Source organism: Epinephelus fuscoguttatus, linkage group LG3 (genome assembly GCF_011397635.1).
Source record: "Epinephelus fuscoguttatus linkage group LG3, E.fuscoguttatus.final_Chr_v1".
Classification (NCBI taxonomy): Eukaryota; Metazoa; Chordata; class Actinopteri; order Perciformes; family Serranidae; genus Epinephelus; species Epinephelus fuscoguttatus.
In genome coordinates this window covers 37,394,432-37,416,661 of record NC_064754.1, presented here as the reverse complement: position 1 = coordinate 37,416,661, position 22,230 = coordinate 37,394,432, and the positions used below count along the sequence as shown (strand labels likewise).

General features: G+C 43.6%; 1 protein-coding gene across 4 annotated transcripts in view; it reads right to left on the bottom strand.

The window, feature by feature from the left end:
• Positions 1-22,230, bottom strand: part of tnrc6c2 (trinucleotide repeat containing adaptor 6C2) — a 64,107-nt gene that overhangs the window by 10,646 nt on the left and 31,231 nt on the right. For 2 of the 4 annotated variants that reach the window (XM_049568457.1, XM_049568473.1), the window contains 14 exons: positions 12,517-15,000; positions 11,189-11,389; positions 10,319-10,485; positions 10,138-10,212; positions 9,347-9,404; positions 8,814-8,956; positions 8,300-8,446; positions 6,309-6,449; positions 5,725-5,844; positions 5,365-5,448; positions 4,413-4,695; positions 3,787-3,972; positions 1,671-1,862; positions 1,129-1,278 (listed from right to left, as the gene is read on the bottom strand). In XM_049568457.1, coding sequence (XP_049424414.1) covers positions 1,129-1,278; positions 1,671-1,862; positions 3,787-3,972; positions 4,413-4,695; positions 5,365-5,448; positions 5,725-5,844; positions 6,309-6,449; positions 8,300-8,446; positions 8,814-8,956; positions 9,347-9,404; positions 10,138-10,212; positions 10,319-10,485; positions 11,189-11,389; positions 12,517-15,000 — 4,431 coding nt within the window. Of the gene's footprint in view, positions 1-1,128; positions 1,279-1,670; positions 1,863-3,786; positions 3,973-4,412; positions 4,696-5,364; positions 5,449-5,724; positions 5,845-6,308; positions 6,450-8,299; positions 8,447-8,813; positions 8,957-9,346; positions 9,405-10,137; positions 10,213-10,318; positions 10,486-11,188; positions 11,390-12,516; positions 15,001-16,861; positions 17,031-22,230 lie in introns of those variants that run through there. The other 2 variants (XM_049568480.1, XM_049568465.1) reach the window with 2 other exon arrangements.

Here is a 22,230-nt window from a genome sequence, read left to right as displayed (position 1 = left end):
GCATTTATTTTCCTGCACCACTAACTCGTTCAGCTAATGCCCTGATAGCTTCAGTGGGTCTTAATATTTACTTAATGTAATTAAATTCACCAAAGTTTTTACAGCACAACATGCAAAAGAAGGGAAATGAATCACTGAATCTTTGTGCTGTAAAAGAGAACTTTATCATAATATTAAAGCAGACATAAATGCATGCTAAACTGAAAGTAGGAACTATGTGACTAACTAACATTAATATTTTCACGGTTAATTTCAGTTTCAAGTACTGCTTTTCTGGACTTATGTGGAATCTCTGCCTTCCTTCTGCATTTTTGTAAATGCAAAAAAAAAAGAAAAGAAAAAAAAGTCTGTCTACAACAGCTTTTGGACAGAATCATGTCCCAGATGACACACAGTCACAAAGTACAGAGCTGATTTATCTCTGATATTTTTTTTTCTTTTCATCATAAAGCACACACACAAACACTCAAACACAGGGTGTGTACTGATGTCATGAGCAGCAGGGGTGAGGCTTGTTTTTTTTGTGGGCTGGGTCACAGAGGCACAGATGGTTGAAGGTCACATTTAGGCGAGGTTGCTGTCTTAGTAGTGGTAAAGGTGTTGTCTAAAGGCACCAGGGGCACAAGTTTAGGCGTGGCTTGGAGTAGGAAAAGGGTCATAAACAACGGGTCAGAGGTTAGGTAAGGTTTAGGATAAGTAGGGAGCCTAAGACAGCATTGTGTCAGGGCTCTCATTTGGATGAGGGGAGGTCTGGCAGGTCCACACAGAGGAGGAGGGAGGATACTCTGGATGTGTACCTGAGCTGTCTCCATCAGAGGACGACAGACTGAAAGAGCTAGAATAACCACTGACTGGCCAGTCACTGCTGGTTGGAGGCAGAGAGCCATTCTGAAGTGGTGGAGCTGGGGAAGTGGCTATACAGTCGTACAGTGTTGTGACCAGAGACAGAGAGAGAGAAAAAAACAAGTAACTTCATGTATGCATCAGCACAAGGACATGATATCGGTGCCAGTGGTGAAGTAGAGATACTAACATGGGTCGACTTTTAATCTACATCTGATTGGCTTTCCACAGCATGTCATTGGTTTGGGACTTCTGGTTGTCTTAAAACGTTAGTGGCCATCATACCTCCATTCCTGTCCCGTAGCAGGTATCGATTGACGTCGTGGATGTTGGTATTGATGGTGGGACCGCTGGGGACGCTGCCAGGGGTCATGTTGGGGTCATTCTCAGGGTCGATGTTCTGAAGGCCCTTCCATGGCACACCTGGGCAGAACTCTAACAGAGCAAAATAAAGAGCTTAATCAAGGGTTTTGAAAGCAACAGGATCTCGAGGAAATTTACGCCATCTCATGACTTCCTCACAGTTTAACCAATTCACACAAGCCTCAAAGCCACTGCTTTCTTAAGACTGATTCTTAGAATGATGTACCTGCTGCAGAAAATCTTAAACTAGACAGTAAGTCCCCTTTGCTACATTACAGTAGGGTTGGGCAGTATATTATGTCGATAGTGTGATATTAGACTAGATATCGTCTTAGCAACAAAACTAACAAGAGAGTGAGTTGTGAGAGAAGATCTAATCAGGAAACATAAGTGCAAACATCTGTCTGGGCTGACCATGGATGTGCAGGGGCTTTAATGGTTATGTATTTGCATCTAGTCTTCACCTGGGGGCCAGTTAATGTTGGTCCCATTGGAGATCTTTTCATTAGGGCTCTTGCCCTGACCCCAGCTGTCTGGGGGCACCAGGGGGCTGGTGGGGGACTCAGAGCTGGACATTAGATTGTAAGGGCTGTATGAGTCCTCCATCTGGGGGGGCTTCCCAGGGGGGCCCAGGGTAGAGGCAGCAGATATGGCACCTAGTACATGCAAAGAAAAACAAGAGATTAAACTGAATCTAGTTTTACTTTATAATGAGGACATGATTTATGAAAATACTCTTCATAAAATCAGCTTCAACATCAATACCACAGATAGACATTCAAAGCATTGTCAGAATGATATGTCATTAGTGTGATGTTTGCAGTGAGTTTATCTATTTGTGTTCTGATGCTCTGAGGCCTCGCCACACAGGTATACATGCAGGTATACTTGAAAATGTGGCTTTTCAATGTGGTTTGACCTTTCGTCCACAAACAAACTTCTTTTAGTTCACTGAAAGCTCTGTTCAGGGTAAAGACATTCAGAAACTCTGTTTTCAGTGTTGATGTGTAGAAGACTGAGAATACTCAGTTTTTAGCATTTGACATCAGAGTTTGCATCGTTATCTTCTTCATGAGGTATCACAAATGAGAAATGATCAGAAATCAGAAATGATATTTCATGCCATGGTGAACGTGACCAAAATAGTGCTGCTTCTAACCTTGCTAACAGGACTCTTTACATGTGAACACATACATGTAGAACTACTCTTCCACTATATATTGAGAAACAGAGATGTCAGAATGTGCTACGGAGGTCACTGCTCCAGGTAGCTTTCCCGTAACAGCTTTATCTCAGGCTTCTGATTGGCCAACATCTTACTCCTCTTGTACTTTGCATGGCTTTAAGGTTACAGTTATATCGCCACCTGTTGGTGTGGCTCTTGACAGTGCTTCAATTGTTTTTAACAGAGCTTGTGTGAACAGAACTTTTTTTGGTGAACGAAGGAGGGGGAAAACCCTGTTTTTGAAAGGCACCTGTGTCCATGTTGACCAGGCTTGAGTGTCTTTTAAGGACGTAAATACATCTTTCCACAGAAGATGGACAGAACAAATGAATAACACTTTTAAAAAAAAGTGTGATAGATTCTCATCTTGGTATCAGTGGCAGAATGTGTGGGAACAAAAATGCCCAGAGCAGAAGCTGATGATATCTCAAATGTGAAAATGGAAAGCGTAGGAGTCAACAAGTTGGTGTCAGTGTTAGCTAGTTTCTCATCTCCAAACAATATACAAGCCAAGTGTGTTTTGGCAGGTGGTTAACATTATTCATGTGTGTTCTGTGTGTCTGAATGTGTACCTTAGTGGTGTTATACTAGCTCAAATATAAGAATAATATCTATCTTATGTTATACTCAAGAGGACCTAACATTTCCTTGTTCCCAGTCTAAAAAAAAGTGGTGTCAGGGCTCCGTTTAAGGTGAGGAGAGGTTTAACAAGCTGTGCACCTGAGCCGTACGTGAACGACCAACCGAAAAAAGCGTGCAGAGCTTCTGTCTTAGCTGAAAATGAGCTTGCAGTCAGAATGTGTGAAAAACAAAAGGCTGCTGACACCTCAAGTGCTGTGATGAAAGGTGTCAGCTTTTGAGTTTCTCATCAGGCTCAAATGTGTAAGGGCGGGCTGCTGTCAGAATCAATTATGATCATGTTTAACAGCATTTGAGATAGTCTCAGTTATTATCAAGTTACCCACCTTTTACCACAAACGCTGTTTTAAATATAAGTCTTGGCTATGAATCATAGCACCACTGCACAAGCAAATTTTCAAGTATCTCTAACAATCCCAAAAGTCCATTGATCTCTGCCGTACAGAAGAGAACTATTGCATCCACTAAAAGGAATGACATTATTCTCAAAATTAAAATCCCTGTTGAATTATAGTGGCTATTGTTCAACATATTAGCTGTCTGGTGGTACTTCACAATGCAACATGTGTGCAGAGGGCCTGTACAGAATAATGTGTACATTTATTGAAGATGGCATGGGAATTTTTCTATATGATAAATAATGCCACAGGACATAGTAAAGGTCGTTTCATTTGTATTTTTTCTTAAACACTATGTATATGTGCATCTGTGCCTACCTGTGTTTCTCTTGCACGTACCGTGCTTATTGAGGTTGTTCTCCATGTTTGAGGAGTTGCCAGAGAGGCTGTCCATGGAGTTGGAGTGTGTCCACTGGGACAGGCGGGATTGGGGCTGAAGGGGCTCCTTCACGGACAAACCCCCAACCTCCATGCAGTTTACATTCATGTTTGGATTCAGTCCAGCTGCACACAAACACACAAAAAAAGAATCTTAAATTTGTTCAGAATACGTAAGTCAGTGGTCAAAGATTTTTTTTAAATTGTAGTAAAACTGCTCAAAACAAAACAGGAAAAGCCTGCATTTTAACTGTATACTGATGTAGGTATTAATACATTGAAAGATGTCAGATGGAGGAATGTGAATCTGCACGTTTGTCTCAAAGAAAAATGGCTAAGGACCTACTGTTCTTATTTGGGTGAATTCACTGAATGATTTGTGGGTGGCCACACAGTATGCAATGAGTACAGATGTGTGTATGACAAGACTGGTACCTCAAGGGCTGCAGATGAAAATTGCTACCCTCAACAGACAAGCTACATTTAGTCAGATTCACATTATTTGAGCCAAAGTGACAGCCAAAAGAAATATTTTCAACTTTGTGTTGTCCCCATCCCAGACTCACAGAGAGGGTAGGTGCTGTAGGCGTTGGGCGAAGACGGCGGCTCTTTGGTGTGCAGTGTGTCGGCGAGGCCCGGAGCCTGGTGTGGGCCTGTGAAGGGGTCCAGGGTTGATTTGCCGGAACCATGGCCTCCGGCGGGGCCACCGGGGGGATGCAGACCAGCGGAGGAGGAGGAAGAAGAGGAGGAATGAGAGGGAAGTTGCTGCTGCTTCATCAGCAGCGCTTGGTACAGCTGACGCTGGTGCTGCTGGATCTGCTGCTGCATGTTGGTGATTGTACGTGCAACCTGGGGGAGAGGAGAAGAAGTGTCAAAACAATATATCACAAAAAGCACTTTGGGCAATGAGGGGGAAGAAAAGGAGATTAAATCGAATTATCTGGTGGCAAAAGCAAAATCGATGGACATATTAAGAAAGACAGAGAAAAGAGGAAGGAGGAGGAGGAGGAGGCAGAGCGGTGGAGATAAGAAGGACAAGGATATGGATGAAAGACTGTTGGGCAAAGTCAAAGGAGAGGTAGTATGGAAAGTGGAGGAACAACAGTGGGGGAAACAGCAACTTGTTCACAAGCATCCCCTCTTTCAACAGGCCCTATCTTGCAGCATGCTGCTGTTATCTTTCTAAGAGAAGCCCCAAAATTTCAAAAAGGAGAACAAACTCTTCCTCCTTTCTCAAGAAAGATTTCTTGGCTCATGCTCAACGAGAAGTAACCTGTTCTCATGCTGATATCTTAAAGTTTGAGCAATGTCTGTTGCAACAATGCATGACGCTTCCCTCATTGTTCTTTATTATGGTTATCATGTGAGAACCACAATATTTGTTGAGAAAGATATGAAGCTGTAGCTGTGTATTGAGTCAGCACTCACATGGGGTTAGGCACATAAAATGAATGACCACGATCTTCGTTTTTTTTTTTTTTTTATCCTGTGGGTGTAATCATGCACTTGTTGACTCACTTGCTGCTCTTGTTGTCTAATGGGGCCGGAAACATTGCGTTGCGCCTGCATCATCTGCTGCTGGATTTGTAAACGCTGGTACGCCTGAATGAGGGGAACAAAAGCATAATGATTACAAAATATAGAAATTGAGGTGAAAATACAACAAAGCAGAAGAGAGGGTCAACTGTCTCCATCTTAAAAATCTGTTTGTGTTATGCGTTTTCAAACGGACACATTCTTAACATTTCATTGGATGTTTGTTACTCTCCTTTCCATTTAGATAATACAAATAAAAGCCTATGAGACACATTCCCTCACTCAGACCTTTAAGTACACGCTGCACAGCACTTACGGATGGAAAGCGGGACTCAGACTCACCATTTGCAGTTGCTGAAGTTGGTACAAGAGGGTCATTTGTTGAGGGTTTATTGGTGAGGTTAAAAGTGCAGGGTTCAGACCAATGTTTTTTGCTGCAAACTGCAAGAGCTGTGCTTGGACCTGGGGGCAGGAAGGGAAGAATGGGACAACAGAGAGGAGAGATGACAAGTTAGTCACTGCAAATCACAACAACTGTAGAGAAGCAGCTTCTGGCAAGGTGAAACTAGTCACAACTACATGCGTGCAAGGAGGAGAGAGGAGAAAGGGTCTGGCAGAGGAGTTGTAACAGGCATTAGTATGATTCGCAGAAAATAACTTGTGATGTTTTTTTCAAGTCTTTGCAATGTTTCTGCAGGTTAACTTCAAAAATTTTGAATTTTCAAGGCATATGATGAAATGATACTACCAGTTTCGTCTTCTTGTCGAGCATATCACTCATAAGTGTGTCAGTCTAACTGTGTTCCCTGGTTATGGGTCATCCAGCACAATCTGCCAGCTAACCTTTACCTGCTTCTGTATTTTATGACCCGATATAGCTCTATTTTACACATCAAATATGTTCATGATTATGTGTGTGTATCTACCTGAGGGGAGAGAAACTGAGGCACTTGAGCACGTAGACTAGGCTGGGAGGAGCTGAGAGGTGGCACTGGTGGCTGAGGAGGCTGCTGCTGCATGGCCCGGGTTTGTGCTGCTCCACTACTGCCAAACATTCCACTGGGTATCTAGAAACAGAGGTGACGAACGTTCAATGAGTCAAATTCTTCAAAACCTCCATGCTTATTCAATTTGATAAATATAAAGTTTGCCCCGTTTATTTTGGCTGATATTCGTTCTACATAGTTTGATCGGTGGTCTCTATGAAGGCTGATAAGGAGAGTCGATCAAATGATGCAAAACATTTTCTCTATGCGCCACTAAAATGCAGACAAAGTATCATAGTCCGGTGGCCAAATACAATTGTGTGTGTGTGTAGGCGCTGTGTTGGTCGGTGTCACAAGCGTTGGTTACATGCAGGGAGATGTCGATGTGAAACTGTAGCATGATAAGTTAAAATCTTATGTGAAATAAGTTTGACCAAAACTCCTAAATTATTGGTTTTGGCTAAACTAGACTGACCGAAATGTTCAATATAATCTGATGACTACTAAAGGCTGTCAGCAGTTTTCACTGACTCAAACTATACTAAAAAAGTTAAGGTTTTCTTTGACCAAGTTAAAACTAAAATGACCAAACTATCAGTCAACTAAAATTTGACATAACAGGATGCAGTTTGTCTTACAAATTATACTATATGCAGTCCGCCCGGTCAGTCAAACAAAATCACTTTGTATTTTGCTGTTCACCTCACGATGGTAGGAATGTCATACAGTTTGTAGACATGCACAAAGTAGGAACAACACAGGCGGAGCTAATGTGTTATCATAAACAGACATTAAACAAGCAAACAAACTGTAACCTGACAGCAGACATTTCCTTCTAGGTAACAGACATGGCCACAGCAAGTAAAGTGTCAAATTGACAGCCAGGACTGCTGCTTTCAGTAGCAGTGGAATTTTGAATGCTCTTGTGTCGAAAGATGAAACAGTTGTGTTTGTCTCATTTGTATGTGAGGTTTTTTTTTAAATAATTCATATGATACTAGAAGCAGCTGGCCCTCAGGTATTTTCACATTATCTACTCTGCCCCTCATTCAGAAAAGATTGGAGACCCCTGAAATAAACCCTGTGATCGGTATTAGACGATACTGCTTCCAGCGACTGATGAAAAAATCTTACTTGTAGCACCCTCATTAAATGTCAATTCATCAATATGTCAAATCGGCCAAAAAACTAGCCTATAAAAGGCATCTTCATCTCCATTCCCGATCCCATGTTTTTAGAGAGGTCTTTCTAATCTGTGCAAAAAAAGGCCCGCTTACAGTGCCTTTGTTTGGGCTTCAAGGACACACTGTAGTTTTTCTGGGCCATGGCTGCCTCTGGGGGTGATATTTGATAGAGCATAACTATCTGATTTCAATGGGCACTTCAGGCAAGGTCATACACACACAAGTGAGCAACAGAAAAGCGGAGATTTGGGAGAGCATGTCAGTAGAGAGGTGTGTGTAAAACAAATTCTGTCTATCAGCTATCTCCATAACTGCGTAATATGAACTTAAATCTTGCACAAGACATTAAATTTTAAAATGATGCTTATGCATTTGTAGTGTGATACACAGACTGTTGATCAGACTGTTTTGCGCTAATGTACTCAAGTCCTCAAATACTAATATAAATTTTGGACCACAAATGGTGTGTTAATCTCCATTTCTTTTTGCCTATCTGCTATTAATTTTGAAATAATAAACTCTGTTTTTCGCTATAAATTAAAAGAGGGGAAGATAACCACTTCACAAAATACTGCTGTCCTATATATTATCACAAAATTCCCAAAATGTCAACGATGTAATACGCACAGGCTTCCCACAGACAGTTTTTACTGCAGGTCTATTATCTGGACTGTGTAGTAGTGTCAGTTTCTTCTGTTTTGTTTTTGCCTAAGTGTGTAGTGTATATGTGTGTGCTCGATGTGTTACCTGTCTATTGTTCAAGTTTTGCATGGCCAGCCCCGGGTTGCCCTGTCCCAGACCCTGCCCAGGAAGGCTACTGTTGGCCAGGGGGAGCTTCAGGCTGGGGGAAGGCAGAAACGGTGATGGGGGGGCATCATCTGACAGAACACCATCCTGGAACAGATTAAAAAAATGGTTAATGGAGGAACAAACAGATTAAAAAAAAAACAAAAACAAAACATTTATCATCTCACATTACAGCAAGAATGACTGAGTGAGGATTAGATTTAGATTTATAGTGACAACAGCAATGATCAGATAATGAAAGTCATAACAATCCTTTGACCTTTCTCTGTAGCACATCAAAATAGTGACAATTTCAAACTAAAAAAAGGAAAAAGATAAAAAAAAAAAGTGCCAAAACAAAGTACAGATCAAGGTCTGAGTAAAAGCACTGTGCCTTCATGTTTCTACTACACTAATCATGTCCAACAGATGATTGGAAAAGGCCTGATGGCTGTTCAGCTGCTTAATGTCTGACCTTGTCAAGAAAGGAGGTGCGGTCGGAGGGGTCTTTGGAGAGTGCAGAGGGCCGACACACCATGGGCTTGTTCATGCCGTTGTTATAATCAGACATGCCCATGCCCCGCTTGTCCAGGTCTGTCTTCTTCTCCAACAGAGCGCCTGGGAGCAGAAAGGAGAAAGGTAAATTTATTTTAAGTCTTGACAATGAAACATGCTATTTAACACATAATGTTTTTATGCATTTGATCTGAGTGATGTAATTTGAATTGCTTTTTTTTCCTGTATTACTTACTATATACACTTTGGGTATGTTGGTATTTTACAGTAAACAAAATCTTGCATTCACTGAGATTAAATACTACACTAATGAAGACAGTGTGGCTTGGTATTATTCCGTTTAACTGAAGTAGAATTTTGGCAAAAGAACGAATTTTGATCTCAATTCCTTAAAAGTAAGACAACTGCATATCTGTGTTGTAGCATTAAGTAAACACATCTCATGTTAACATCTGCAATACACACACAAGAACACTTCTGTTGTAAACTTACTCATGGCCTGGTCAAGGTTCATGTTGTTGCTCTTCAAAGCCTCCTCAGCAGGATCTCTCTGTAAAACACAATATAAGCCTGTCAGTGAGCATGGTTTAAAGAGGAAATAGAAAAGTTTTGCTTTAATATAACATTACAATATAACAATACAGTGGCTATAGAATAATGATACTATCTGCATTCAAACTGGTTCCCTGTGGCCTCACATTCCCTATATTAATTCTGTCTGCCATCATGTATGATCTTCCAAGAGAATGGAGGCTCAATTTATGGCACAAAAGAAAGGCGTCCACTGCGCAACCAAAACAGGAATAGGATAGCCCGTGTATCTTCCTGGTAGTTGTCAGCAGCGACCCCCATTTACCAAAGAGTATCAGTGTAAGTTCTTTACAGTTGCTATCCCTACTAACAGAAATAGTGGACAGTGGAACAACCGAAGTAACTGTGGAAACTCTATCCGCCAGAAGAAAAAGAGCCCAGTTGCTAGGCTCTGAGGAAAACCGAAAGCAATCCAGTTGTCTTTGCGACAGCAGCGCCAACACTAATACCACTAGAGGGGAGAAGTTGAAAAGCTGACGTCTTCTACTTTAATTGCAAAAAAGGTTGGATTTTCCCTTTTTAACAGTTTTAACAGTTTACTTAGAGTTCAGACACCCTTCATTTGATCAAGTTTTTAAAAGAACATGGTACAGGTGGGTTGGCCTTGATGAGTTAAAAAAAAAAAAAAAAAAAAAGAAGAAGAAGAAAAAAAAGAAAGCATGTCAGTGCTGTGTGTCAGAGTGAGAACTTACCGGAAAGCCCATGTCAGTGAGCTGTTTGATGAGACGGTTCATGATCCAAGCCTCATCTGGCTTGCCCATCTTCCCCTGATAGGTATAAAAATATGAAATTAAAATTTGAATGACAATAATTCCCACCATTAATATCTGCCAGTATATTTATAACATATATGAGTGTTGAGTGTTCTCTGACCTTGCTCGGGCCCTTCTTGGGTCCATTGCCCCAGGAGTTGCAGGAGGAGCTGCTCTCCTGGGAGGTGGGGCTGTTCCACATGTCCCCATCCTCAGCGTCCCACTGGCCGGTAGACATGCCCATCTCCTCTCCTCCATTTCCCCAGCCATCTTGCATAGGTTTGGGGCCTGAGAAAGCAATGAAATAACATGACAATAAACATTTAGTTAGTAATCTGTTACAGTGTTTTTATATCTGTGACATATCCTACACTCGCACTGAGAATAATACACAAGTCTGTTCAGAGGGTGAGAAGCAGGTAATTTTCAACCTGACCACTTGGTGTCACTGTTGCCATTTGACATGCTGCATTTTTCTCCCTACACCTCTCTCTACCATCTCCAACATTTCAAACCAACAGTACAAATAACCAAGACCTACTGAAGCATGGAATTGCTTTAATCCCAGCAACACTCCAGTAGCACTAACAAACACCTTCAGAATTGGCACAAATGGTACAGATCTGAAGAAACTTCCTGTTTTTGTTCTCTTAACTGAAGCGTGGTGGTACACACATACTGGGAGTTACCATCAATCAGTCTTTCACAAAAGGTGTAGTACCACTGGACACAACCCAAATCTCAAATGCCGTAATTGTAAAGGTGACAATGTGTGGTATTGTCTAGTGTGTGAATTTGTCGTACATCAGCACATGAGACACATACTGTATAATCTGTTCTCTGTTAGTTTTCTACGGTTGTATAGCAGCCAAAAGGGGTGTGTAAGGTTATTAATAACAGATGGCACCATAGTCTTGCATCCTGGTACATGCTGATTCCCCAGCTTTGACATAACGCATCTATGTAAATATAATAAATATGTAGGTATTACCTGGCTTGCAGGGTGCAGAACCTGTGGGTCCGTTGGCCCTGCCATAGGGTCCAGAGGGCTCGTGGCCACCGTCTCCCCATCCTCCAACTCCACCTGGGGGCTTGCCCCAGGCAGAGGTACCATTGTCCACTGATGTTGGAACTGCTGGCTCTCCCCAAGCAGGCTCCGACTTGGGTTGAACATTGGGAAGCTCTCCCCAACCTGGAAGAAAGGGGTGAATTAGAACAAAAAATGAGTTTCACTGCAATGAAATCTTCATCCACTAGCAACATTTACTTGCAGTTACACATAATTCCTAAGTAGTAAGAGTTTGATTTTAAGACGGTATATAAGGCCTTGAAATCTGCATTACAGTCATACACAAGTCAGGTCTTTCACTCTTTTACCAAAAACTATATCATGATAATCAAAGCAACTGAAAGCCACAGTACTGTAGAGGCATCTTAATAAGAGAGACTGGCAGTAAGATTGTCTGTTGAGATAGTGCCACGCTGTCTATATATAGAGGCCTTTCAGTCAGCCTCCCCCCGACAGCAGCAGGCCCTTGACCAGCTCAGTCTGTCTCGTCAGGTGGTGTGTGTCTATGAATGTGTAGGAGGAGGAGACGGATGAAAGCGGCAGCATCTTTGCTCTATCTGTACTGGCTACAGCAGAGGTGGGTAATGAGGTATAAGTGTGATCAGCACAAGTGTTTCTTATGGTGGCCAGGATGCTCTGTGGTAGCTGCAGTGCGACTGGTAAACAGCAGGGGGCAATGGTCTCATTCACAATCAAAAGGAGAGGAGAATGTTGTGCATTAAAGCTGTGCCATGTCTATATATGCACGGCCTTTGTCTTCACAAAGACTTATTTGAACTGGCTGCAGAGCTAACTTAAGCTTGCTGTACAAAGTCTTAATTATGTATGCATGACCATTAAGAGGCCTTCAATACCTCTAAGACTATCTGCTTAATAATAACTGTGAGAGAATCCTTTAAAGGAATAATATTTAAGGGGAATATCTATTATTGCCAACACTGCTTTGGTAATTAAGTTTGCTTATTGGTAATTAAGTCACTTTGACTGAAAACAACTCTGTATTTAGGCGTTGTCCCATACTTTAGTTTATTATCAAGACCAACTCTCTAGACAGACATTTATGCTGTCAGATAAAAACTTTGAAACCCTTTTTTTCTCCTTTTGTTTTGTTTTTATCAAATCTGCTTGATACACGCACACTATTTTTACATTCCTGTGTCTTTTGTATTAGTTTTAAAGAGATTATGAACTTTTTAAACATTTTCAAACTTAAATTTTAAGTAATATAAAAATTAGCCACAGTGTGTTACCTGGGTTGGCGAGGGGGGGTCTACCCTGGGGGCCCGCGCCTGGATGTGGGGTGCCATTGCTGGGTGACCCATTGTTGTTACCATGGTGTTGCAGGTGAGTTGGGGGCTGGCCATGATGGGGATGGGGATGGGGATGGTGGTGCATGTGGTGAGTGTGATGGTGATTGTTGTTGCCAGGGCCGACAGAGTGATTGTTGTTGTTATTGTTGGGGATAATCACTCCACCATTCTTAGTGGGAGGTGGGCCGCTGTTGCCTGGGTTATTATTGGGATTGTTGCGATCCCACATGTTGACAGTCTTGTTGTAGGTGCCAGGATCGCCCCAGGTGGACGTTCCGTCGTCAATCTCCATCTTCCTGCGGATGGAGGGAGGGGAGGGCTCTTCCCAGCCAGTGGGCTCCATGCCCTGGTCCTGTTTGCTGCCATTGCCCCAGCTAGATGTGTTCTGCTTAACAGTACCGGGACCACCCCATGAACCCATGCCGCCACCTCCTCCGCTGCCAGTGCTGCTGTTGCTGCTTTCCTGAGGCTTGGAAGAGCCCCAGCCTCCCTGCACTGGGCCATTGGCACGTGAGGTCTCCCCCCAGCTGCTGTTACTCACAGTAGGAGCGGGTTTACCCCAGCCTCCTCCTCTATTTCCTCCCCTTGGGCTGTCCTTCCATCCACCACCTTCTCCATTCCCTCCTTCTCCTTCCCACATGCTGCTGGAGGATCCATTGTTCTTGACCTCCGCCTCTCCCCAATCCCCTGTGCTGGAACCATTAGAGCCCCCATTACTGTTGCCCCATCCATGGGAGCTTTTGGGACCCTCTCCCCAGCTAGTAGGCTGACTTTTCGTCAGGCCATCGTCCCAACTGGTTGACTTGTCCTCAGAGCCCCAGGATGGTGTGCCTCCATTTCTAGGACCACTGGTAGGTAAAGGGTCACCCCAGCCACTGGTAGTGCCATTTGGCGCTTTGCTGTGTGACTGTGGGGGGTCTCCCCATCCTGATCCAGTCTGGATAGGCTGAGGTGGAGGGGCTCCCCAGCCAGAGGATGATGATCCTTCACTGTCACTTTTTTCTCCAGACCCAGGCCTCTGACTGGGGCCAATTTTCGGGTTGATGGTACCTCCATTGATGGATGAGGGTCCACCATTAGAGCTGGAGCCTCCCATGGTGTCTGAGCTGCTTTTGCTCTTCCCATCATCAGAGTTTGCTTCTTCCATCTCCCATACAGTGTGCTGCCGGATGGGGGTTTGTCCCCAGCCAGTGTTACTCAGCACCCTAGGGTCCAGGTCCTGCCGGGGTAACATGGGGGTAAAATCCGTGCTGGAGGACCTGTCTCTGTGGCCAGATTGACTTTCACTGCTATCCCCACTACCCTCACTTGCTGGGGCTGTTCTAGGCTGCTGTCCCCATGAGCCAAGTTGCTGCTCTTGGCCTGATCCAGTACTACCAGCATCTACAGAGTCCCAACCTTTAGATGTTTCTCCACCACCAGAGGATTTTCCCCAGTCCCCCCAGCCACCACTTCCACTACTTCCTCCACCACTGCCTTGGCGGCCCCAGGCAGAAAGGTTTCCAGAGGGAGTTGAGTCCCAGCCTGAGTCCTTGGGAGAGTCAGCTGCCTTGGTTTCTCCACTACCCCATACAGAGCTGCCTGTTGTGTCCCCATTGAGCTGGGATGATTCAGTGGGTGACTGGCCTCCCCAGCCAGTTATCCCATGGATAGGACTCATAGGCTCCTGAGCTTGCTGCTGCTGCTTAGTGTGGTTTGGTCCGTCAGTGTTAAGGTTAGAAGGTTCCATTTTAAAAGACAAGCTTGTGGTGGCTGAAGAGTGCTGTTGATCATTTTCGTTAGCACTTATCATGCCAACCCAACCTCCCCCACCATTATCTGCTCCTCCAAGGCTCCCATTTCCCATGTTTCCATTGCCATTAATACCTGGTGGGAGGGATGGGGAGTTTGACACGCCATTGGCGCCAATACCACAACCTCCACCACCCTCATGGCCCAGAACAGGCCAGGCTGATGGGTTGGCATTGGGATTGAGGTTCAAGTTAAAATTGGGAGAGCCCCAGTTATTGGGTGCCCCTACTCGGCCGCCATTCATACCATCCTGTTTCCCATCGGAGCCCCAGCCTCTATTACCGCATGTGCTGGCTGACCCAGGTCCCGTCATCATGTTATTGTTAGCTTTGAGAGAGGGGTAGTGGGCCTGCTGGCCTGCGGCACCTGTGGCCATACTCAGAAAACTACTACTACTGGTGGTAGTGACAGCACTGGTGTCTGCGTTAGAGCTAGCTGAGCCCAAGGGGCATTCTGGTGCTGCAGGGTGGCTGGGGTCACTGCTGCGGCTGATGGAGGGCCAAGCTTCTGTGTCACTTCCGTCAATAATCACTTTGTCCCAGCTGCTGGCACTGGAGGAGCTGTCAACTGGCAAAGAGGCTCCCCAATGAGAGGTCTCATACTGGGCAATGGAGCCACTCTGGAGAGATATGTCTGTCGAGAAAAGAGGGAGAGAGGAAAGAGAGGTTAAGACAAAGCGTAACAGAGGAATCCAACACAGGAAATAGGTGGAGATGATGAGTCAGCCAGAAGGAAACAAAATAAGATTTAAATGACAGAAGATGCAGAGATGCAAGAAATAAAGAAGATTTAGAGTAACAGGAGTAGAGACAAACAAAGAAAAAGAGAAAACAAAACTGGGAGGATACATTAGTTTAGACTACAGAGCATCATGTAATGCAGCACCCTGTATGTCCCCTGGACCAATTTTATCTTCTTGGCTGGTTAATACTAGCTATCAGACTTCTTGGCAGGAGATGGTCACACTTGCACGTTTCACAATCCAACACATAATCAGAATGCACAGCCAAGCGTGCTACATGTCATATCAGCTACGGCATATCCATACATCCTTGGCCTGGTGCAGTTGGCTAAACACAAAGAGGGAGATGGAACCCCGCTTTCTTTGTTTTTTTTAATCCACCATTCTTTCCTTTGTTTCTCTTCACTTTTCACTTAACGTCCTCTTCCACTTTCCTTTCTGACTCGTTTCCTGTTTCCTAGCAGTTTTATTTTGCCCCTTACTTACTTCTTGCTATCAAGCTTCCCTTATCTATTACAAGCCCCCTCCTCCCCCTTTTCTCTCTCTGTCCATGTCTCCTCTCTCACTTTTTGCCCCCGTCTCTTCCTACAGCCTTTAATTCCTCCCTCTCTCCCCTCTGCTCTCCTCTAAGACCCAGCAGTGAGAGGCCCATCCGTCTCCATCGTGGCTTCACTGGCTGGGGCTGTGAAGGGAAGCCCAAGTGGAACGCCGCTCATTTATTGGAATGAAACCAGGACGGCTTCTCATCCATCACTCCCTACGCTCCGCCGGGCCTACTCCTCCTCCGACTGCACTGCACTAAGAAACCACAAAACACTTCCTCCAAGCTTGTGTGAATATATGCGTGTCTCTGGTGGCTTCTCACTACCTACATGTACATAATACTGCATGTGCATGCGTGTATCACGATCCAGGAGCTAAGGACTGCATGTAAATCGTGTCCTACTACTTACTTCACAAATTCAGTACCACTCTACCAAAAAACAGCATTTTTAATGATTCTCTTACCAACATGGTATCGCACACAACCAATTTCATTAGGCTCAAAAGCATCCCATCAGAGGGGGGACTAATAATAGACTGATTCGATGCTGTAAAGGGGTAATCAATCAGTGGGAGGCAGCTAATCAATAATGTTATTAATGCTAGTGGGTGAGAGCAGGGAGGCTATCGATCCAGCATGCAAACATCCTAACCACTAGGCCGGCCTCATGTAATGGGCTAAAAACCAATGAGAACTGCAAGGAATCTCAAAAGCACACATGCCAACCAGGGATACGAAGGGAGAAATTCATCCATTCACTCTTACGAGGAGAGAGGAAAATGAATGTGTATTATAAAACAATCAAAATGTGTAGATGAAAACTAGATATATAAACTAGATTTATCTATTTTAGAGTTTGGGTGTTTTCCAACATTCAGCAAATGTCAATGTTTCCGTGAACCGTCAGTACTGCATGTAAAAATGGTATTCTTATGCAAACATTACATGCCTTGTGACTATTACACATGCTTAATACGTTTTTTTTCTTCAGATGGCTGCAATGCATTAAACATGAACAAATTGTGATACCAAACCATATGTAACAGAAGCAGTCCTTTTCAACAAGCATTAGAAGCCCACTAGACAATAATATATTTCTGGCTACCCTCCTGAGCAGCTGCAGTAAGCGTGGCTCACTAACCCTTAATTATAAGACCCAGGCTGTGTTTGTAAAATATTTGCCTCGTTCGGTAATTAAGCTGTTTTACCTTCCATTACTCTGCCATTAGTTTCCATCAGATGGTTGCAGTGATTTCCATAATAGCTATAAGTTATCCATCATGAGATAAAGACCCAGTGGTCAAAACAATCCGCTGAGATGAGGGAAAAGTCCATTTGTTTGAGTTGTGTGTGGACACACAAACGCTGGCAGTTATGTGGCTTTAAGATACTGCGCAACACGCCACAGAGTGGTTGTGAATACAATTTTTGCCTGAACACACTTATCTCCACTCCCCAGGCAGCTTTATCGCACGGGGTCGTCAGACTGATGACACGCACGTACAAACACAAACTAGTCTGCAGTTTGCAATCAGTTGATCATAGAAATAAAACTACTTAAACATCACATCAAAAGTGATCCCTCACAGCTGCTGTGACAGTGCCAATTGTTTTGAAGGGAGTTTGTTCAAACTTAAAAACAAGCCAGATGTGAGCTTTCAATTAGAAAACCTTTAATTGGACTTTTTATGAGTTCCCTTTTAGTCGATTCACTCAGTAAAACACATATGGTGTCCAGGGAACAAATGTTACAGTTATACATTTTATTTTCTCAGCCATCTCATAATACCTTGGTCTTGACATTATAGATGTCTAAAGTAATACAGACCACAAAAGCAATGCCTGCACACAAACCTGTCCAGTCAAACTTTCATTCTTAAAAAGTGGACTCAAAAAACAGTAAGATAGAAATTGTCTGGTGCTCATAAGACAGCAAACTAATAAGAGCATTAAGAAACATTTTTTGGGACTTGGTATTGACACATATTGAATACTGAGATATGTTTGTCTAGCAAATGAGCAAACTACATTTATCTTAGTTAGAATAAAACATGTTTAATGCACCTAAGTGTAGGTTTTCATGAGGTTAGAGTTTCCCCAAAATTGTGTGTAAAGTGTCTCTGTTTCATAAGAGGCTTGTTTGGCACAATGTCAGATCTATTGGTTTGGCGCATGCCTGCTTGCCACCCAGTCAATTTGTAAAGAAAAGAACAAAAGCCAAACAGCTGGTCCTTTCAGTTACCACTGCAAGCTCTCAGTGGCTTGTAGCGATTTTGTTTTCTAAACGCAGAGAAAGAAATATGACAGCATCATTAAAGGTCACTGATGTTACTCTCTTTCTGTTTTGTCCGTGCTCTGCCAATGCTAGTTTTGCGAGCAAAAAGAGAAGCGTCGTTTTATCAGACCTGAAACATAGCCAAAAAGCTCAGAGGCTGCAGCCTCGGGAAAATTTGGTTCAGTCGACCCCTCACCCACCCGGTGTCTCTTTCTCTCTCTCTTTGTCTCGGTCTCATTTGCACATTTTGTTTCCTGAAGAGTATAAAAAAAAGGTTACATGATAAGTTAATCAAAGCCTGGAAAGCAGCCGTCTTTTTTATCACTTCTGTCACAGACACTGTGAACGAACCAAATTTCAAACAAAAAAATCCACATAAAACAAAAAAGGAAAGAAAAAGGACTGTGTGTTGCCTGCGGTGGAAAAAAGGGGTCAGTCGAGGGGAGAGAGCGAGAGAGAGTGGAAAAATACCTGAGGAGAGGTGCACCAGCGCCACTCTCAGAGTGCTTACACAGATCTGTGCAAGGATGGGGAAACAGCAGACATCCTCTCAGTATGTCTGTGGCAAGCTACCTGCTCAAAAACAATATGGATACCAGCAATGCACTGCTGCTACTGGGTGTGAGTTATATTTTGGACCAATAGTATGTGCAGAATGCACAGGCATTATGTACAACATAAATGGCAAATGTGGGAACCAAAATGGAACATTAGGAGCTCTGCATTAGGAGTATTTATTGCTGGACTACTGGATTGGATTACAATATACTGTATAGGTGCTAATACTACTCTGTCTACCTCTGTAGATACATGCATACATGTGTGGACTAATGCTTAACGAAGTCTCTTCTCTTTCACCTCAACATGCCCCTGTTGTTCCCCTTTCGACTCCCTCCCCAGACATTCCAATAGAAAGATCTTGCTGGTTCTTGGCAAAGCTGTGATTTGGCAGGGGGGGAGAGTCGAAAGCAAGCTGAACATGAAAAACAAAGAAAAGGGGACAATTATTTCCATCCACCATTTGCAATCATGTGTCAGTAATGTGGTGCTGCTTTCATTCTGGTTGCAATTAGGAGGGCAGACTCTTATTACGCTCTGTGAATGAAAAGGGTCAAAAATAAAAAGCCAGGGGCCCTTTATGGCTCCTCATGCTTCCAACAGGAGGCATAGCTGCCTTTTTGTGCGCATGTATGTACAAGTCCATGCATGTAGATGCATGCCTGCTCTCTGCAAAGAACCTGGACTGGAGCTAAATAACAACAAAACAATTCCTGATGATGAGCACACCAGGAGTGCTTGTGCTGAAAAAGTGACATTAAACAACAGCGACAACACATTAAAGCTGTGATGCCAGCTTGCCAGAGTTGAGGCAGAAATAAGCGAGAGATGAGCTTCTGATAATGAGACTAGCTGCCATCATAGAAATGGGCAGGTAGCCAAGAATTAAATGCCTCCCCTCCCCTTTGAATGAAATGAAAGGCAGGGTGACAGAAAGAGAGAGGGAGAGGGTGGTAGGGAGAGATGGAGGAAAGTCTGGGGGGAGGGGTTGGCACTTGCAGTGGCAAGGGAAAAGAAAGGGAGACGGTGAGAGAGAAAGCATGAACAGACTCAGAGAGATGGTGTGACAATAAATGAAATCCTTAGTTTAACTGTGTGCTGAACACTACGCTTGGTTTTCTCAGAGCAAACCGTGGGGTGACATAACACCAGAACCAGAGCAGGAGGGGACGTTTAGTAGTCTTTTGTCCTCAAATAGACCCTCTCCATCTCTCTTTGAGGAGTGCTTTTACGCCTACTAGGATCAAAGACGGCATGTACTTGTTTTTCCGGAAGCAGGGAGGGAAAGAAAGACTGAGGAAATGGTCACAGGAGGGTTTAAAAAGCTCATTATTCATGTCTGTTTACCTCTGCTGAGAAAAGAGAAAAAATAGGAGTGCGAGACCATGGTGACTTCTCTGGTTTCCCTGACAGAGGCTGGATTAATGAAGCCACTAGGGGGTTCCATCACTTGTGTGCGTATGTGTGTGTGTGTGTGTGTGTGTGTGTGTGTGTGTACGTGTCACAGCCTGAGCACATGGGGCGATCTATACCTCCCTGGCTTCATTAGGGCCAAGTAGTCTTGTGATTATGGTTTTAAAACATACAAGATCTAAGTGGTAGTTATTTTTATATCTAAATGGTACCATGTTTGAAGAAGCACACTCACATTAACATGAGAGGGTACCATGAGAAGGTACTTGAGGAACATGTTTTAAAAAAGAAAATTGTTAAAGGTTCTATACGAGACATTCAGAGTATAAAAATAGCAGCAAACCACTCTTTGCTGTTTAAAGATATGAAGGAATAATGGCATCCTTAGCAGAGAATAAAGTCACGCTACCTCTGATGTAGTCTGAGCTTCTATGTGGTTTGTTATGGTAAACTGGTCTGGCTGCATGTGCATATTAGTGCATATGTGTATCCCACTGGCTACCTCATCGCTGCACTGCACAGCGCTCATACTCCAGTTACTGCTGATATCTGGACTTCTGTCGCGCAAGCGTAGCGCCCACCTTCCAGGTTAAAACCGTTGGCTCTGTCAGCACTGTTTATGGAGCTAGCCACTGGATCAGCCACCTCCATGTTGGGAACTGTGTCCAGACAACTCACTCACTTTGAATTTTGCATAGAACCCCTTTAAGCATTTTTAAAAGAAAACCCCACTCTGTTCCACGTACACAATATGCATTTAACATATACAAGATATGTTCACAAGCCCAACTGCTTCACCTGAAAATTAAAAGGGCACAAATGAAAGGGCTGAGTGTTTTAACAGCACCCAGCAGAGTGCCTTCTGGCTACATACTCTAACTGGGTGACCAGCAAACAGCTGTTGGGCTGCAGTTCCCACAGTCTTAAGAGACCCCCCCCCCACTCCAGCACCTGCTACTGGGGAGCCTGTCTGGACGGCTGCTGGCTGCTCAGGACTACTTAATGGTCCCCAGTCAGCTGGAGAGACGGGGATGGGGTGACGGGAGGGAGGGAGAGGGGACAGGGGGTCTCTGTCTGGTGTTTGGGACAATTAAATGGGTTTCAGAGAGCGGAGGTTACGTGGGAGTGGTGTGAATGCCCTTGACTTTAGAGGGGGTTGCCTTTCAGACTTTAAGGATGGGGCGGTGTGTGTGGGTAGCCTGCTGGAATGTTACAAATCACATGTACTTAAACTTAGTATAGCATCTAAATGAAATCAGGTTGATTTTTCTGAACCAAATGTGAGGAAAGTAAACAAAAGTAGGTCAAAAGGAATGCATTTAACCACCTTAGGATATCTACTCAATAATACTGCAGTTTTGCTGGCTTATAAACCAACACGCATGTGTGGTTGTGCGTGCATGTATGTGTGTGTGTGTGTGTGTGTGTGTGTGTGTGTGTGTGTGTGTATGTGTGTACCCCTTTAAACTCTGAGCCAGCTGGCCTGCAAGGCAGACACAGATCTGAGAGGACACAACTAGGTCACTAGTGTGTTTTTTACTGCTGCACAGACACTACATCTATGCACATGTGTTTGTGTTTGCATGTGCACACAAGTGAAAAAGTGTGTGGAGGAACATCATCACATCCCTTTGGGCGACAGTAACCTCACCAGTGAGGTCAGAAAAACATGTCCTCAAAACAGAGTTCATCCGTTCCTTACAGTTACACTGACGAAGAAAACTTAGTGTCTGTGCATGTAGACCGGGTACATAAAATATTGCATGAACCTGACATGATACTGTCATTTTGATAAAAGCTGTACAAATTCAGATTTAGAAAAAGCTACAAATGATTCTCTTACCTATGATAATGATGTACATGATTGGTGACTTGATGGTTAACTTATTGAATTAATCCATGTACTTTGTTTACACGGTTGGGTAAATTCAAAACACAGCATTGCAAATGTGTTGTCTTGCAAAAATAGAAGTCATGCATAAATAAAATAATCTGTTGGAACTCCATTTCAGATTCTTCATATTGCTGCAAACACAACCACTGCAGCTGGGACTACAAGAGCAGAACCTGATACAGTACTTTTTGTGCAAATTTATGTTGTTTCTCAAACTCCACTTCAAAAGTAGTGATGTTTTGGGTGAAGAAAGCAGAGGCTTGGACTTAAATCTTCAAGTGCAGGGTAGTAAGTTTAACTACAACGTCCACTCTCTAAATTATGTATGCCAGAATCATTGCAACAACAGGGCCACTAGCTCAAGGCTATTAGCTGAGCAGACAGGACAGGACAGAACAGGCTGTGAAGGGGAAGCCCTTGGGACAGGAACGAGAGGG